Below are 19663 nucleotides of genomic sequence, written 5' to 3' on the forward strand. Positions count from 1 at the left end.
GACTCGACTCTTTTATTTCCAATTCATCGCAGTATTGTAGTATATTTTGAAGAATATCTACAAATACGTACGTTCGCGGTAACAAATTTCGGTGAAATGACGCAGTTGGGTAATCAACCGCCTTTGGAAGTAAAGACTGTGATTCGAGTATAGGCTGTAGCACATTTTGAAGTAGGCTATTGGTAGCCCAACTAGGTAACCTCTCTGCGTCGCCTATATTTCGGCATCGTAACAGAAACCGGGAGAGATAGCGTAGTGGTGACGATAAGCGCCCGTCGCCCGGGCGCTCTGGGTGTCATTCCGCGACGTAGGTTATTCTGGGCTCCGCTACCCCTGCGTCGCTGTTATTACGGAGACTCACAAAAAAAAAACAGAAAAAGACCGGGTGAGAGAGCTTCGGAATAGAGACAAACATCTAAGAAATAATTTTGACATCGGGGAAGGGGCAACACGCCGAGGTTGATGCCAGTTTAAGAGACCGCATCTGCAACCGCAACTGCATGGTCGTTCGGCATCTTCCTGTTTGTTCATTACATCGCGTTGTATATTGTTTGTGCCGTGTTCAGATGAAAATATAACCTGACGGTTGTCTTATAAAGTAGTCTTACCATATTTTGGAAATGTAAAAAGAGGACACTTTTTCAGAAATTTCAGACATGCAAAACTGGAGAAGAATTCTCAAAAATCGGTAAATTTTCCCAGTTCGTGATGGGTTGACTAAAAAAAAAAAAAAAGGTCATCACTTCCGCTCAGAGCTCAAAATAACGTTTTTGTCTCCACATTGTCAGTTGGATGACTAAAAAAAATATAAAAATAAAGGTCTTCTTTTCGCTCAGAGCTAAAATCACTGTTTTTTCCTCCGAAATACCCGCCGGAGCTTCACTTCTGCGCTAATTTGCGGCATATCACTCGCAATTTCTTCTAAATCTGACCTAAATTTTCAAAAAAGATGACAAAATCTCAAAAAAGAGGACAAAAGGGCGTCCTCCCAGGACACTTTCAAAAAAGTCAAAAAAGAGGACAAATCCTCTTAAAAGAGGACGTATGGTAAGCCTATTATAAAGTCCATAGAAACTAGGGATTTGAAGCAGGCATGAATGTCCCAATTGCTCCCACTCCGGCACTATCCTTTGTCAAGAAATTACACCAGCACCAGATGCGCGAAACTCATCGACGATATCCATGCTCTGGCTTCAGCTCTTTTAAATACTATTATATGCTGGGTCTGTCAGTATGCTTAGAATCATCGATTTCAGCTATGATATGTGTCGCTGTTCTTCTGTTCGGTTTATTATCAATTTTATCAGTTCAATACACCACAAAAATTGCGATAGAATGAAAAGATAGAAGGTGTCGAAACGATTTGGAGTAGTCTTTGGAATCACACACCCACCTTGGCCTATAGGCCAGGGGTTCTCAGCCCATTCTTGGCCGTGGCCCATTTTCTGGTATGAAAATGTGCTGTGGCCCACCTCTTATCTTGGAGTAATAATCCTGTTCAATGCGTGGTAACCGATATGTCTATTCCTCTAAAATATGCGCATTTTTCTCCTATAATTTACCGATGAAATTAAAATGTAAACATCACGTGGCATGAAGTGGAAAATTTTCAAGTTGAAGGAATATCTTCTAACAAACGACCAACGAAATAATCTTGCTGGGCCCCTTCCAGCTCCCCCAATTGGGGCTTTGGGTGCGGCAGTTACGGTTCTGGTAGATCATATACTAAAGCTTTTGAATATTTTATGATCGTACGCTACTCCATTCGCTTCGCGAAACACAATGATCGAATTCCCGCATACACTGTGTGATTGGGATTTTAGTTCCACTATTGAGGGGAATAGTATAATCATTTGGGCCAGCTTCCAACATTTCATTGGTGAATGGGGTACTACAGAGGAGTAGAGAAAGATTTCCTATGCATGCTGTATAATGTACAATGTCACGTACTGAACCAACTGAAGTTGCGATGTCAGAATATTCAATTCAGTGATACTATTAATTCACGTGACTCTTACACACTTTGTAGCCTACATTGATTTTCAGGTATGACATTTTAAAAAGACTTCAAATATTAATGAGCTCCGCTGAATCCTCAATCCATTACTATTCGCTGCGGTGGTGCAGTATACCTTCACCAGAAGTTGCTAATAATTTGCAATTATTGCCATTTTTAACTTACAATGATACGACCTGCCGAAGTAGGCTACAGTAAATCCATACATCAATTACACTTATTCCGATTTTATTGCACGCACCCCTTTACACGGCATACGACATTATGACCCTGCCGGAACACTTGGTTACTTCAGCATTACATTCCCGGTATTATACACGTGAAATTATTTTAGTTGCTGTTAGCCATAGGTAGTCATAGCCAGTGGAAAAAGCCGCCGTTTCTGCCTCCCATTTTCGACTTGAAATGCTGACTTTATACGTAGGCTACTACTACGTCTCATCAGAGTCGGATGAAAAGCTTTATGTAGCCTACGTATAATCAACGAATTAGCGATTAACACAACAAATATTACTAAACTTACAATATTTCTAAAATTTTCCAAATAGCTCTGTGGCCCACCTCAAATGCTCTTGTGGCCCACCAGTGGGTCGTGGGCCGCCCTTTGAGAACCCCTCGCCTAGGCGAAGTAAAGAGGAGGCATGCACGCGCACTGAAAAGTAAAGGAACATAGTATAATAGAAAAAAGCAAGCGACAAAAATGGGGTGGCATGTCACGGATGGCGAAAGTCGTGGTCCGGTAATCTTGAGGACGGACTAGTATTTATTTAGTAGAAATTGCTTGTATTTCGACTTGAATGTGTCAAATCTCCAACAACGTGGTAATAGTTATATAATGTCTGGTATGGCGGTTCGGTCCACTAATTCTCTCGACTCCGCCTATCACCAATCATAATCATTGGGGCTGATTGTGCGCAGCCCTTTTTGCAACCTTGTATAGTACTGTAAAAGACCGTCGTCAGATGGTGCGCGCTTTTAACCGACTACTGTCAAGAACTGATTGATTCATTTGAAATATGCTAATGCTTTATCTATTAAAAGAATGAAGGTCAGGCCGACGAATTTGCTGACTCTCTGTTGCGGACCCTGGAGGGAACGTGACGTCGCCTTCGATAGGTGAAGGTAAACGCGGGGCCGCGCGCCATAAAGGGTTGCTGTTAAATTATGGAAATTCAGCTAATTGCAGAAAATCATGTTATGAAATACATCGGAATCGGAGCTAGTTTTTCAAACAACTGGCCAAAAATTGAGCCTCGTAAATCTACATTTTCGTTTGGGACTATTTGATGTTATTGCATCAATAGAAGTGGTTTAGACATCTATGATCGTCTATTATCGTTCACTCATCCGTACAGAAATGAAGAGAGAGAGAGAGAGAGAGAGAGAGGCAAATCCATGACGGAGTTTAATTTGGATTATAAACAGAACGAACATAGGCAAAGCGTAAGCGTAACAACTACCGAAGCCCGAAGCTGTTCAATGGTCAATTGATGTAAAGCAAAACATATTTTGTACTATCATACTAGCTATATATGGCACTCACTGCGCTGTACGGTGCAGACTCGCAACTAATTTACCGTAAGATATTCTGGCGTCAGTTGTGTGCAGGGCGTGCATTGTGCACGTTCAAGGTTCCAGACTTTAACGAGTTTAAGGGGATATGGTAAGTATTTAACCAACTGGAAAGAACGAACAGACACAACAGCTTCATGGAGCAGCAAGCTGCTTCATTTATCTTCAATTGGCTAATATAGCTAATTGTATACCGTAACGTCGAACGAGCGAGTTTTAATGGATATTCATTAAACCTGATTTGCACCTATAGAATAGTTAACCTAGAAATACTGCCGCCATGATATAGCGTAATAAATTGCTGTGAATGTACTTATCACTTTGAATAAGTTACTTGTGGTACATCATTTTAATATTGCGACAATGACAAAGAATATACCGCTACATTCCATCATCATATTCATATCACTTTTTATAGAATCATTTCATTTATACTTTGTAGAGAGCTTAAAATACTGTAGCACTTCGTTTCCCTCAATTTTTTGAGGGAAATTACTATGTCTTTCCAAAAACTTCTGCAGCGGTTCATGAGATCGAGTGTCAGGGAAATTGATTCCACAAGTCGAGGCTCGTCTTCAAACAGAAGTGCAAAGGTCGTCATTCTTTTGGGTACTGCCGGCGCAGGATTCGCTGGCTACTTGTTTGCAAGGAAATGGAAATCGAATCTATTTCCACAACCTTCAAAATCTCTTACCCAAAACGACAGTTACAAGCTTTCGGAAAGAAAACATCCAATTGGTTCGAAGGCTGTAGCGATATGTGAGGAACTGCAACTTGTAGAAGATCATGAGGCAACAAGCGATGGCGTTAATTCTGCCGAAGTTAGCCGAAAAAGAGTTGGTTTCAAGGTATATAATATGCAATTTATCTTCCATTTTAAAATAAAGTTAAAATGGTGGTTGAATTCAGGAGAATAATGCTAGAAATTTGCATTAACTTGCTTTTATGGAAAGTTATATTACGTATAAATTTTTGACATTCATTTTGCTTTATAGAGAATAGCAATTTTGACCATTCGTATCTTCAGCTCTAGTTGACCAATTTTGATAAAATTCGGTTTCTCAATCAGAAAAAAATTTTGTGAACAAACCAATTATCATGAAAATCCGAGATTGTGGATTACATGGCCTGGACCAACTGACATAGAATGCCTTAAAGGAGGAGGATGATGTAGCCTACATAATATTATTCTGTGTTATTGTTTAGATATTTTTCTGATTAATAATGCAAAATGTGTGGACAGTAATGCGATATCATGCTGTTTGCTCGTTCTTTTAGGATCGTAAATTCATAGAGTACGAGAACAGAATTCGAGCATATTCGACGCCGGACAAAATCTTCAGATACTTTGCCACGTACAAGGTTTTGTTTGAGAACGGGGACTCGGAAATATTTATGACGCCCGATGACTTTCTACGTTCTATCACCCCTGGAGAAAAACAACCGGACAATCTCGGCCTCGATCAATTCAAGGTATTATCAGGCATAGCCTATACATTCTCTTTTATCTAGAAATATTGAGATCTAGATTGATTATGACAGTGCTTGGAATCACTTGGGCTACGGGAATCGGCCGTTTCATCATTTGATCATATTTCCATTTAAAACCGAACTCTTTACGGCGGGCTACCTTATTTATATTTATACACTGATCAGGTCATTCATAGCCTACTTCCATGGTTTATATTTTGAGCAGCTTGTCCCTGATAATTTACCCTCAGTCTCAATGCTTTCATGTCCGTTTTACACATTTTGGGAGAACTAATTTTTTGTAGTTTTCTTTGCACTTACTGTCGGCCATATCTTTGCCAGTGGTTAACTTTTAAACAATGTGACTAAGATAACCGTGACCAAAAAAATGAAAATTCAAAAAAAACTTTTTTTTGTCAAAATGTGAAACATTTACTTGAGCTATTTTGATTGCACAGCAACGATATATCCAAGGATAACACATTTTATATGATATTTCCATCTGGCTGGGTATCAAATTCAACTCCTGTTTCAATTGGTCATATTAATCTATTAGCTATGTGGCCTTGACTGGTGATTAAAGCTCGTAAGATGTTTATTTCCACCATTCTGTTATGAAAAGTTATTTTCTTTTGTGCATGAAGCATGTGTCTTCAAAATGTTGTTTCGCCGCAGGTTATCAGAGCTGAATCTCTATCAAAAATGAAATTCAAATCTTCGTTTGAGCTACCGGATGACAGCATTTTTCATGCGCTCGGTGAAAAAGGACTGATAAATTTCAGCGATTATATATTTCTGCTCACGGTAACCTTGCATGTCTTTTTTCAAATGGTTTAGTTAGACTGTCATAGTCGGTAATGTCTTATTTCATTTGTGATGGTTCATTACAATTTGTACTTCACATAATTCAAACACTACTGTAACACTCAAGCTTGCAATCGCAACTATCTAACAGTCAATTATGCCACTTCTCATCTGCAATTACATCAGTTTGCTAATCTTTCAACTCGGAATCTATTCTGCAATTCAAATCAATTTTTCAGCTTTGTGACTGGGCTATAGAAACACAAGGATGTAATTACTGAAACCTGTCACCTATCCATTGGGTGTATGCAAGTTAGCTTGCTTTGCCTAGCGTGTCTTCATTTTCCACATACTGTAATTGCAACGGATATCTGGCGTATTGACTTTGAAGAGTAAGTGTAATGATGTGTGAAGTTGTAGAAATAATGGCAACAACGGACAAATTGTGAATTATATTCTAGTTAACGTACCGTACTAGAACTGCTCTCGGTGAGTGGCAAAGCAATGCACCACATAATGATAAATTGGTATTTTTGACAATACCTACCTATTTCATTTCACTCATGAGAATGCCGTAGGTTGATGATGACTTCTTAGAAATGTCATTTCCGCTAATGTTTGTAGTTATGCTCTACACATTCTGATGCTCTAATACCACCAATTGTGGTAAAAGGCTTCCACATATCATAAATCATTGTGCCCTGCCCCATTCATAGAGAATACTATTTTTTGTCAGTAGCCTATCCCCTCTTAGCCGCTGGGTTATGTGCCGGATTTCGATAGATAGGCTAACTCAGACGTGTTATTTGCGTTATATGCAGTAAAGTGAATACAGATCATTTCGCAGCTAGCAGAGTGATTTGTTTTATCGTGATATGACCCTATACTACTATTTGTTAATGAGGAACATGTGTTTTCCCAAACTTGAATGGATCTTATCGGACGGTTATTGCAGGTGTTGTCCACCCCTTCGAGAAACTTTGAGATCGCTTTCCGTATGTTTGACCTGAACGGAGATGGCGAGGTCGACGTCAGCGAATTTCAACAAGTCACCAACAGCGCCAGATCGCAAACGTCTGTCGGGATGCGGCATAGAGACCATAAAAATACAGGTACACTCCGACACCCGGGTATACTGATGGAGATGCTTCAACCATTCTAGTATCCCCTATCTTGCAGTTAAGAATCATTTGCGGTAAGCTACCAAAGCTGGAACAACTTGTGGTACTGTTACTTTGATAAGACATGCTCCCTTTGAAAGCTCTGTGATGTTTCTTGAGTGGTTGGAAGCTCACCACGTGCCTTTCAATGCTAGTCTTGTAAATTTTCCATTCAAGCTATCACAATTAGAAAGATGTATTCAATATGTAGTATGTACTAGCAATGTCTCATATAGGCTATCCTGTCCCATTTTGTGAAGCGGTGACTACCTAACTATTGGTTAACGTTGAAAGTCTTGCTTGGCCTGATCTATTTTTCATGAAAGGTTCAATCAAATGTAGCATACAAACCAGACTTGGACAAAGAGATAATTCTGGTATTCTGGTAATTCTAGGAAGGGACACTTCTACCAAATTATAAAAATTTATTGACCGAAATTATAAACAGCTGATTAATGTGTAAGCCGAAAATATTCAGGTTCATATCAATATGAATATATTTTTCAATTAAACACGACCTATTTATGGATCAACTTTTGCCAATATCCAACCAGTCAGGAACAAGATGTGACTGACTAATGCGAATGTCTCGCCGCACAAAGAGTCAAATATATGTTATAATCATTTTTCAGGGAACGTGGTAAAATCGATGAAGGGAACAAACTCGGCGATCACGTCGTATTTGTTCGGGCCTACGCCGGAAAGCACCAAGCTCACCGCAACGAGGTTTATTGAATTTCAAATGAAGTTGCAGGTTAGATGCCATTTTATGTTGATTGATCCGAAACAAAGTAATGGGCTCGTAGCAATTTTTGTAGATGTGACTGCCTTGCTCCTGAGTATTTTTGGCACTCGTCAGTAACTAGTAGAGAATTGAGAAGAACATTTTACACCAAAAATCGGATCAATCGTCTACAATGTTCTTTCCAATTCTCTGCTAGTTGCTGACGATTGCCCAAAATATTTAGGTTCATTCCAATATGAATATACTATACAATTGTATACGGTGTTGAAGTTATGTACCTCACAGAAGCTCTTGTAATAATTATGACAATTTCACTCATAATAGCGACACAAATTCTTCACAAAACCACTTTATACTTTTCAAAATCCAATGTGTAAAATGTTAGTAGTTAGCCTAAAAAACTGGAAGTAGAACCGCAAGTAATCTATAAACAACGACTTGAGGTATGAGGTATTAGTGCAGGTGGGCAAAAAAATAGTATTGTGCTAGGACCAAGTCTGGGTAAATCACAGACAAAGATGTCACTACTTCCTATATTGTACCACTTCCTATATTGTGTATCCTCAATATTCCCCTTGCTGCTTGTAACAGGAATTGGTGATTCATATGTATTTATACTGAATCACTGAATTACTCATAATGTGACATTGGTGTCGCATCCTAACAAAATGCTGCTTATGCGAGCTGTTTTCCCGGTGCTGTCACTGTCAACTGTGATGGATCCTAATCAACAAAAATTGATGCGACTTGTTCTAGTTTTGGGCTCTTTAGTGATTTCAATCTTGAGTTTGTGTCGCATGTAGAACTTGTGATAAAACGGGAGGTGGTCAGTAAATTACCCCTTTTATTTTATTGAGTAGAAATTTATGGATAAAATTCTACTTCACTCGACTACCAGCGGTGACTACCTTGAGTCTTTGATCACCTCTGGCTAAAACAAAGTGCTTTTATATCAAGTGATCTGGAGTACGCTTGCTCCAACATCTCCAATGCCTTTTAATTCAGGAAGACATTTTACGACTGGAATTCAACAAGTTTGACCCAAACGAGAAAGGCAATATATCCGAAGCTTCTTTCGCTAAGCTGCTCCTCACCTATTCCGGGTTGGACGTCAAAAAACGAAAGGTTATGGTGAAGGTATGCGGGCCTATATCCAAATCTCGTCGTTGAGTAGTATTGATTAGTATTGATTGGTTGTGGAGAATTGACGCGTGGCTCGTGTGAGGTGAAATTCATTGACCGTTAATAAAATTGCGCCCTGGTAAAGTAGCGTTCCCCGGAGGCTCACGGAGGGTTCCTTTGAGAGTTTGGCATATGTCACTTGTGATGCATTAATAATATTTTACATGCACGTCCAAATATTATTCAGTTCATTCCTGATTGATGGAAACAGTAGGTTTGAGGCTGTCCGGAGATCAATATTTGTGGAGTCTTGTGTACTGAGTTTATAGACTTGTAGCGATAATATTTGTAAATTTTCCATTAACATCACACTAGTTCAAATGTTAACGTATGTAAATTCGGTTTTGCATTGGCGATATATATATATTTATATATTGAGAAATAGAATGGTGTGACTCCATCTTTTTGTTTCCTCTTTGCCTGCCTCGTCTGTGGGAATGTCTGTGAAATCAAAAACAACCATTGACAAGGATGTCCTGTATGTTTGAATTTATGCTGAGCGACTTCCTCAATTATACTTGAATAAATCTGACAAAGTTTTGTTTAAAGCAGGGCTATGTCACCACCCTCCAGTAATGGTATTTTCCTCTGACTCCAGTCTTTATAGTAAGACTTTACGCAACACGTTTTATGCGGACATATTGATAATATATGTATAGAACACATCAGTAAGATTATGGGCACTGCTTCCTTGCAAATAAATCTTTAATTCGTGGTTGAATCTTGGAATGACCTCATCTTCCAGCCTATTCCACTGCTCGGTCCTAATGGTAATGACGTCACACAATGCAGGTTTGGTAATGATGGTAAGCTGCTAAGCAAATCTGATTAGAATTATCCAGTATTATTTTTGTTGCAGCTGACCTAAGCGTAAAGACTAAGCTTTGGCTACAAAAGGAGTTTGTGTACCATCTGAAAATAGTACATTGAACGCTCTCTTATTTTAGATCTCATTTCATGCTTGTGAAGTCATATTTTTTGATACTATTGTTGATATAAAATGTTCTTTATCATTCTCTACTTGATACTTGCTGAGGATTACCCCTGATGAGTTTCTGCCGAAAATATTTGGATTAATTTCAATATGAATATAATATTCAATTGAATATTGAAGTTCTGTACCTCCAAGAAGCTCTTTGAAGACCAATTAGCACAGTCACTGCACTTGCAGATCCTCATCGAACTTCCGGACTTGTCCAAACTACTGCTCAAATGCTCAACTAGAACTAATGACCTATAAAAATCCGGATAAGAAATAGGACGTAGTATATTTTTGTCCTGGGTGTTTTTGCGGCATATGCACCGACTCCTGATACACATATACACGATCTGTGCAGATGCGTACCATGAGTGCATGATAAACATATGCTGCTGGATGTGGAAGGAGCAGACACAGCCTTGTAAAGATTTCTAAGTCTTGCACCACCCCTCCTTGCTATCACGGTAATGCTGAGCGCCAAGCGGGGCAGCCATGGATACCAGTGTTACTAATCAGGTGTCTGGTTTGACCCAGCCGGGGATCGAACCCACGACCTACCGATCAAGAAGCCAGACACTTCTCCATTACGCTATCTCGTATACACGATATTTGTGTCACTTTTGCCTGTATTTATAATCGGATTTCGTCAGAAATCCTGGGAATGTTGTTAATTTGTTACAGAGAGTGCGGAAAGAATTTGCCGACGGAGAAGGAATTTCGTTCAAGGACATGCAATCTTTCTTCTTGTTTTTGAAGCACATTCACGACATCGATATCGCCTTTGATTTTTACCACGCAGTCGGCGCAGATATCGATAAGGAGTCGATGAAACAGGTGAGATTTCTGCTTGATAAAGAATTATCCGCCCACATCCACAGTTGTTCTTTCAAGATGGAAGATCTAAGAATAGCGTAAGATTGGCTTGAACACATATTTTTGCCACAGGCCTCGGAAAAAAAAGTGATAAAACTAATTTGCGAAGTTGGAGTCTGCCAAAAACTCGTCAGATTTGTAACTCGTCAGATTTGTAACGTGTAAAAGGCTTTTGCCGTTTTATCATCTTGTCTTCGAAACACTCATTTACTACTTGTGTGTGACTGTTAACGGCACATGGTTTTATTATACTAGCGATATTCTGGAAGCATTTCAGAGTAGATTTCCTTTTCTTCTGTAATATGAATTTGGTTGGACTATTTTGTAACGAATCAATCCTGTAATTATGGTATTGTCATGTACGATATACAATGATACGATATACAATGGTTTTACATTCATTTTGTGCTTGTTTCTAAAAGACTTTCATCTCTGTAAGAACCACGGTCCCTGAGGTAAGCCAATCGAGTATGCTAACATGGAATGTGTTTTCTTACTCATTTGAAATCATGACTCAGAATTTCATGAGATTTATACATTGGGCGACCCAGCCAAATGGAGGCCATTGGCCCTTGATGCGTTATCGAGGGATTTCATGGGTATGGACTTATCCATCTGTTGTTGACGTCATGTTGAGATTTCTCAAGGAATTTTGTTGACTATTATTTGATGTTGCTGAACTCTTTCTAAGATGCCAACAAAATGGCAACCCATCTTGCATGTTGTAATAAGGCCAAATTCCATTTGGGGCAGTCCAGTCCCATGCATTTCATGTTATCAAATGAAGCATTAATTTCCCCGTCTTATGTTTGCCATTCTGATGCGAGCATCGTATCAACTATCTGATGCCAGAACTGGGTTAAATTTATTTAATTCATCACAACGGGATCAATAAGGTCGGTATGAACCAGTAGTAAAGATTGTGGTAGCTAAATGCTACATATTTTGCTCAATGCTGCTGGAATCCGTGAATTTGTGATCATTCAAGATTCATTTCATACTTTGAGAATGGAATAGATTTTTGCCGTGATACTTCAAACCATCAGCTAACTTCACATCACTATGGACATTCTAGTGTTGAATTATAAAATTTTTTTCATTATTCCGGAATGTGTCACACAAACTCATGGGATTCGCATGAACTTTTATGGTTATGCTAGATAGTTATGCTGTTGATGATTTCTGTAACAACATTTCTGGTGCGGGCCACTCTGCAAGTTCACAGCTTAGATTTCACAAGAAAACAGTGCTCTCTGAATCGCCAAGTTAGACTTGGCAGTAAAAAAATATAGATTACGTATATGTGAGGCATACGTCCTCCTTTAAGATTTGTCCTCCTTTTTCAATAAACCGAAAATGTCCCCCGAGGATGCCTAAATGCCCCCCTTTTTGGCAATTCATTCTCCTATATAGCTTTGACAGCTAGGTATTTGTACACTGTGCAGTGTACAGGCACAACCAAAACGGGCATAAAGGACATGGAAAAACTTCCAACAGCAAGGATGAACAAATTTGCATGTAAGAGGGTCCATTTGGAAAAAGGACCTTTGTTTTTATTCAACACAACAGTATTTCCAGTAAAAAAATCTCGAATTGCCTGTTTTCTCGTTTGATTTCGAAGTTTTGTTATTTGTAAAAATGGTCCTCTTCCTAATTTCAAAAGTTTATGGTATAGATTTGCCCGCAAGCCATTATCTGTATCTTCATGACCATTCCTTTCTGTGACTGATTAATGAATATTTAATCTTTAGGTCGCACGTACTGTCGCCGAAGATGAGCTCTCGGACCATTTGGTCGATGTGGTTTTCACGGTTTTTGACGAGGACGGCAACGGAACTCTCAGCAACAAGGAATTCGTTTCGTTAATGAAGCGGAGACTCAACAGGGGCCTCGAAAAACCGAAAGACACCGGACTGTGGAGGCTGCTCAACGCGATGTGGAAATGCGCTCGCGAAACGTCGTGGAAGAGCAGCGCTACTGAGTGAAAGAGAAACAGCGTAGAAACCGCTAAGCGTGTGCCTGACACTGCAGGATAGGATATGTTCCAACTTTCTTTTCCTTTCTTTTGCACTTGTGTAACTCGTATTGTTTAGTCCTGTGGTTCTCAAACTGGGGTGCATGAAGCTTCTTTCAAAAAATAATGCATTCTTGAATATAATATACCATTTAAATAGAGGTCGTTAATGTTGAAGTAGCAGTCAGTGGTATGCCCAATTCGATTCAGACACGCACCTGGCCTAGGCGATGCAAAAAGGGGGCATGCACGTTCACACTGAATGAAAAGTAAAAGATAATATATAAGGGCCGGCGACAAAAATAGGTGGAATGTGGCAAGATCAATGTGTCAGGTAGTGGTCTGGTAAATTAGAGGACATTTTTGACATAATACATGACGACAAAACTTTTGCACAAGTTCAAGATCTTCAAGGGGAGGTGCGTCAAAGTTCGAGAACCACTGGTTGTGGTTAGTCCTTTATATACTTAGCACATGTAGACGCTGTATTGTTACCGGATTTTACAATGAGATTGTTACGATCTTAGTTTACTGGTTCCATATCAACAAAACAGGTGTAGATAAATGAGACACTTGTGGTGTTTGTGTCTATTGACTGCTGACTAGCTATGTCGATTGTTAGAACTACTTTTTTCCACTATCAATGACGAACGTAGCCTTATTTGTTTTTTCTGTTTTCAATGCCATTAGACTGTAGAGGGCAGTGACAGGCCTAAATAGAAAGTATATAAATATATATGAATCCTCAAGTAAGTCAAGTTGTCACACCATGGACCATAGAATGCAGTGATTTCTTCCTACACTATGGGATTGGCCATAAATGGCTGTTTCAACCGTAACCTGACAATATCATATTTACATGAAATTTTGGAAAATGCTCACTTCGAATTTCATGAATAGTCATTATTGTGGACGGTTTGCAAATTATATTTCAGCAAATGTTTATACGCGTCTATTCAGTGAAATGGGATTATGAGAAAATATACTGATCACCATCGTTCATCAGCTTGTCATGTATGTAGCTTTTATGGTTCAGAATCAAGAACTTATTGCAAAGGAGCTTGCTTAACAGTAACAGTGGTAGTTAGTCCTTCGGTTGTGAGGGATTCTGTCGTTCCCCACTTGAAAAATTACCTCTCGCAAGGAATATGATGCTTGAGATCTATGTCTGTAAAATTTTTATTACATGAGCAGCAGAGACCTTTCATATATCGAAGACTTCTGTTTATATTTGGCAAGTCTGCTCAGTATGGATTTATATTTCATTACCTGATCTATGTTGGATTATAAACTCGAATACGGAACTGAACACATAGGTCAAAGTCTCAAACACTCATATATTTGCACATCAAAATTCACACTCTGCAATACAAAAGCAACATTGATAAAACGAACTGCAACTATGTGTATTCATTACATATCGTGACTTGGTTGCTAAACCGGTTAACATTTGATCTATACTTCAATCTTCCAAATAGCCTGCAAAACTCCTCATCTACATCGCCGTGAACTTCATCGCCTGTTCCGTCGAATATACCGTTCGCGGCATACATCACCGTGTATGTCCTGTGCAGAAGATAGTAGCCTGTTACAAAACCTGTAGGTTTGATGAACATTTAAAAACTCACCGGGAAATGCTGTGATAACAGAATAGCTCGTCCACACTGTCAAAGTTGAAGTCGACTGTGTACATTACATTGTCAACTCCAGTACAAAATCTTGTCTCCCCTTGCCAGATATCTTGCGACGCTGATTTGCCGTTCGGTTGGAGTGATATTTTTCTGAAGACGGGATATTCGTTAGTGGTGTTGTACTTTCAATGAGCAGCAACCAAGTCTTATTCCAGTGATAAACTCCGAAATTTGGAAAGACATTCAAGAGGAAATTAGTATCTTATAAATGTGAGGCATTTGATTGATATCACGCACGCAGAGTTGTATAAAAGTGAGTTGAACAAGACCTGTACTCGAAACTGAACAGTGAATACAATGACTTGGACTCGGACTCAAGCATCAACACTATGACTCCGACTTGAATTGAAAATGACTCGAGTCAAAACCATAAAAGTGAGAATGACTTGTGACTTGGTTACAACCAGGGTTGTAATGACTCGAGTCATGACTCGTCTCGAGTCACGATTTTCTGATGACTCGACTTGGACTTGAGTCATTGCGCATGACTCGGACCAAGTCACTGACTCGAGACTCAGACGGCCAAGACCGACATTTCATTGTAATTTCGAATAATTGTGAAGTAACCGTCCTACTGGGATTTTGTCTGATTGGTACTGGTACTTGAAAATGCAACCAGAAACTGCTAAAAGTGAGGAAAATTAGTATATTCTAAATGCGAAACATTCGATATCACCAAATATAGTTATATAAAGTGAGTTTAACAAGACTTTAACTGGAAACTGAGCAATCGACATGACTTGGACTCGGACTCGAGACAAGCTACCATGACTCGGACTTGATCCTCTGCTCGATGACTTGGACTTGACTCGATGGTGAATTGAAAATGACTCGAGTCAAAACAATAAAAGTGAAATTGACTTGTGACTCGGAGCCATGTGACTTGGTTACAACCCTGGTTACAACCTGGTTATGTAAAACCAGCTTGAATTTTGTTTTAACGGTGGACATGGGAATCGAAACTAATTGAAACCTTGAAGACAACTCACATTCTCCCTCGTTTCGAAAAGCAAAGTACATCCTCCTTTCCATCACCGTTGTAATCTCCCAAGTACAGCTTTCCAAAGTTGCAAAGAGACCTTCTCCGCCTTCGCGACTTCCTACCGCCTCTCCCCAATTCTGTCTCGCCGAAAATCTCCGAGGCCATGCTTGATCTGTACACGTCTGCAATTCAGGTCACGTTTCGGAAAAATTGGACGTACTCCGACCCTGCCAAGTGTTCATATTTTGGCTTTGTCTTGAGCGGATGAAAACAATAGAACTGCCGATTCTGTTCATGACTGGTTTTCTCAAAAGATCTTCCAAGGCGAATTCCTAACACTGTACTGCAAAGTCAAAACGACAGTATCGTAGCAGTTAGCAAAAAAGAATGAAATGAAGACCAAACCAATGCCTCTTCATCAGCGACATGGTTATCCACAAGCAAGGAATTGATATCAACTTGACATCATGCAATGTCTTACCAATTGTTGGCTTTCGGCGACTCTTATTTCTTTGGTTAACTCCACCGGCCGGATTAACTGTTGGGCACGGCGCTGCGATGCATGTTTCGCTGTTTCGTGTGAAACCTTTGCACACCTTACCCGTTTTGCATGACCTTTTTCTGAAAACAGAATCATGTTTTAACACAAAAAGCAACAGAAAACCACCGATGTATTCACCTCATTTTTATACCTCTTCCGCAACTGGCTGTGCAGACAGACCATGGAAGCCAATGGTGCCAGCTCATACTTGCAGGCTCGCAAGCCTGAATAAAAAGAATATAGATTTTGTTACATGAAGTCAAATAATGTACTCATATTGAAATAAACTCTGAATATTTTCGCTGACACTTGTCAATGGTAATTGTCAACAACTAGTAGAGAATTGGGAAGAACATCGTATATAAACAATCGTATCACTAAATACGACGTCACCGACATGGAAATCCGAGCAATCGAGGCAATAGATGACTTAAGCTCATGTGCTAATTTCCGACTGTTCAGGAACTTCTACTTTTTATTTTACCATTAGGAAGCATCACGTAATCCTAAAGCAGTGGTTCCCAACCAGGGGAGGATTCCCACCTCAGGCGGAATTCTGTAATTTTTAGGGGGGGATTTTGCTTTAGAATTGTAACGGATTTATGGAACTGTCAAGTAGTAGTAGTCAAGAGAGGTAGGGCAACAGTGTTCGTATAACGACAAGAGGTGATCGAGTAGGTCTTTTTTGAATCTATTATAAGGCAATTCACGGATATGTGGTGGTAATGCATTCCAGATGATAGGTTCCGAGTAGTCGATAGATCTCTTAGTTAGGTTGCTATTGGATGGGGTAAGTAGATATTTCCCTTTGACGAGGATCTCGTGTATTGGGAGTGGACCTTTTTAGCAGGTTTGAAAAAGTAATCAAACAGAAGTAGCAGTGTCGTGTCAAGTAGTAACTGTCGGAATGAGCGTTCTTTTTTTGCTGGAATTATGTTTAAATGCTATTTGAAATCTCTCCTTTGCATAAGAATTCCCCATTGCCCCCTGCGCGGGCAAACATCGTGACGAATCTATCACAGCGAGGCATCTAGTGAAATTATTTATCTTATTTACAAGTCAATTCAAGTTGTGTTGATTGGGACCAAGACCATTGTTATTTGGAGATCGACAAAGTGTTGTTACGGTCCTACTTGAAATAAAACTACATAGTGCCCATCTTATTCGGTCAACAGGTGACCTTTTTAATCATCGGGCTGATTTCTCCTAGTGGGGTGGGATTTTGGTTCAAATTTCGATCAAAGGGGTCCACGAGATAAAAAAGGTTGGGAACCACTGTCCAAACGCATTTAATGACTGTTTCTCAATATGAATCGACGAATTACAAATGGTTGATTGGAGATGGAATCGGCATTTCATGGGGGTTCGAGTTTAACCCTCAGAACCAAATCCTGCCTACGCCACTGTTAGTAGTGATGACACTGAGCTAACAATGGCTGCAACATCACTCAACAGAACGCCGGTATCACGATACACGCCAAACGACAACACATGTTTCCTAGTTGTTCTACAACTAAATTCTTTTTAAAATTCACAACTAAAACTAGAACTACTCAAAAAACCAGTAGTTAGTTAATTGTCAAATAACTAGATTATAATTTGCACAAGTCTGGCTGTGAGCACAGTTCGTGGGCCGAAAAATTGCAGGACCATCCTGATATAACAGAACAAAACACATCTTATGTATGTTTCTCTATATCAGGGCCGGCCAACCCGTGGCCCGCGAGAAGGTTTTGAGTGACCCGTGAGTAAATTTTAGAAATTAGTAATATTACCAAAAATGGATTTCCCAGATTGTGAACTTGCATGGCTAACCAAACATTTGATTAGTCTGGCTCTGCTGGCCGCAACACTTGGAAAGTGACGACTAAAAAAAGTTTCGACGCATTGGCAGATCCATAGGCCAGTCAAATTTTGGTAGATCTTCATACATTACAACAAAGCAGATTATTCTGCGGTAGATTTATCGAAAGTAAAAATTTTCTTCCCGCTTCCCGCAATATGTTGTAACTCGATTTCTTGCACTTAATATTGTTACCCCTTCCTGCAAATGAAAGAACGCCTAATGTACCAGATTAAGTCTAATTATAATTGCAATTATGAGAGAGTGTCGTCCAAAACCGCCGAATACACCAGTTCTTGCAAACTGAGCCCAGCAATATACAGCAGACCCGCAATATACTCAAGTAATAATAATACTGATCTATGAATTTTGAAAAAATTTCGCGCTTGGCGCGGCTTGTGGCCCGCGCGAGGGTTCGTCAATGCAATGTGGCCCTTTGACCAAAAAGGTTGGTCACCCCTGCTCTATATAGTATGGTCACTCCACTGAGTTCTATATATGCGTAATCAGCCACAAAGATAGCAGTCCTTTGTCAATTATGCTGGACACGTAGTGATGAACAGTATCTTGCCGGCTATCCGACAGTCGGTGCGCTTGTCAACATTCAAATCGAAATGCAAGCAGGCCCTATTGAATAAATAGGATACTAGTCACAGCTTGAGATTACTGGACCATGATCTTTATTGAAAAAATACTTGTCAGAGCTCGAGATTACTGGACCATGATCTGATATATTGACCTCGCCTTGCGACACATGCCATCTCATTTTGTTGTTTTGTGTTTCTGTGTCATCTTCTATTACTTTTCATACGGTGTGCGTGCCTCCTCTTTACTCCGCTTTGGTCATGGTGCATGATTTAAAAAATATTCCCAAGTCGCATCGGTACCTTCCTATTTTTCCATTGTATCGCAATCTCGTGGTGTATTGATTGGATAAAAATTTGAGAATAAACTGAACTAAACCATCTCGACAGCACATCCTACCTGAGTGTTACAATCTTTCCGCACTATTTCTTTAGAAGACGTTGTATTCCCTGGAATCTCGCAATCGTGCGCTAGTACCCTTGCGTTATTTTTCATCTTCTCACACAAACGATACCTTTGCCTCTGACCACCATCGCAGGTTGCGGTGCATGCGCCCCACTGAGCCCACGGACCCCATCTACTAGCACGACCTGTATAGCAACCGTGAGAGTAGCTGTCTCAACATGCTGAAATTCTCACTGCAAATACTCCACTGGTACAGTAACATACTACATTCAACATATCATCTAACATAACACAATAAAATCATCGATAGTATTCAAGTTGAAGTAGTTGGTAAAGGGAATAGCTGAGGTACTCGAGTGATTGAGTTTGAATGCAGTTTCAAACATTGCATTCCTAATGGTAATGGTGTTATTGAGTACCTGGTGTTGAACGTGAAGATGGAGAGCACGGATCTTCGTTACATTTCTGGTAATCGTATATTCCATTCCAAGGACATTGCGGGTGGCCGTAGTCACCACCAACACACAAACGCAACCTGTGACATGAAAATGCATCGTCTTCTGAGCAAATAAATGAACACTAGTACATGAACTTGTTTTGAAACTTGGTTTGGACTGTTTTACAGTCAATTTCATTTAAACATTCGAACTTGAGTCATTTCTCGATGTTATTTAGCATCTTGGAGATTTCTGAGCACTTGCTTCCTAAAGTTATTAAGCACAGAGCATACCATTGGAAACATTTAAATCATAATTTCCACAGGGAATGTTCACAGAACTTTTAGTGGTTCCCACGCAATA

At 39.7% G+C, this 19663-nt stretch overlaps 2 protein-coding genes across 4 annotated transcripts; one reads left to right on the forward strand and one right to left on the reverse strand.

Moving 5' to 3' along the window:
- Positions 1–3993: 3993 nt before the first annotated feature.
- Positions 3994–13818, forward strand: LOC145432736 (calcium uptake protein 1, mitochondrial-like). 2 transcript variants are annotated; one of them, XM_080309559.1, is made up of 9 exons: positions 3994–4437; positions 4868–5062; positions 5735–5863; positions 6819–6975; positions 7656–7777; positions 8774–8905; positions 10611–10763; positions 11225–11257; positions 12554–13818. In XM_080309559.1, the coding sequence occupies exons 1-9, from the start codon at positions 4087–4089 to the stop codon at positions 12785–12787; spliced, it is 1506 nt and encodes a 501-aa protein (XP_080165685.1). In that variant the 5' UTR covers positions 3994–4086; the 3' UTR covers positions 12788–13818. The 2 variants fall into 2 exon arrangements, with proteins under 2 accessions (XP_080165685.1, XP_080165686.1); XM_080309560.1 differs by lacking the exon at positions 11225–11257 and having other exon boundaries at positions 3995–4437.
- A 315-nt stretch (positions 13819–14133) lies between these two features.
- Positions 14134–19544, reverse strand: LOC145432737 (uncharacterized). Of its 2 annotated transcripts, XM_080309562.1 has the most exons (7): positions 19283–19537; positions 18858–19048; positions 16169–16254; positions 15971–16110; positions 15497–15671; positions 14445–14597; positions 14134–14382 (listed from the first exon to the last, which is right to left on the reverse strand). In XM_080309562.1, the coding sequence occupies exons 2-7, from the start codon at positions 18951–18953 to the stop codon at positions 14217–14219; spliced, it is 816 nt and encodes a 271-aa protein (XP_080165688.1). In that variant the 5' UTR covers positions 18954–19048; positions 19283–19537; the 3' UTR covers positions 14134–14216. The 2 variants fall into 2 exon arrangements, with proteins under 2 accessions (XP_080165688.1, XP_080165687.1); XM_080309561.1 differs by lacking the exon at positions 18858–19048 and having other exon boundaries at positions 19283–19544.
- Positions 19545–19663: the final 119 nt, after the last annotated feature.

This window comes from Botryllus schlosseri, unplaced genomic scaffold (genome assembly GCF_051294905.1).
Source record: "Botryllus schlosseri isolate E-star unplaced genomic scaffold, Bs_hap1 Bs121a, whole genome shotgun sequence".
NCBI lineage: Eukaryota > Metazoa > Chordata > Ascidiacea > Stolidobranchia > Styelidae > Botryllus > Botryllus schlosseri.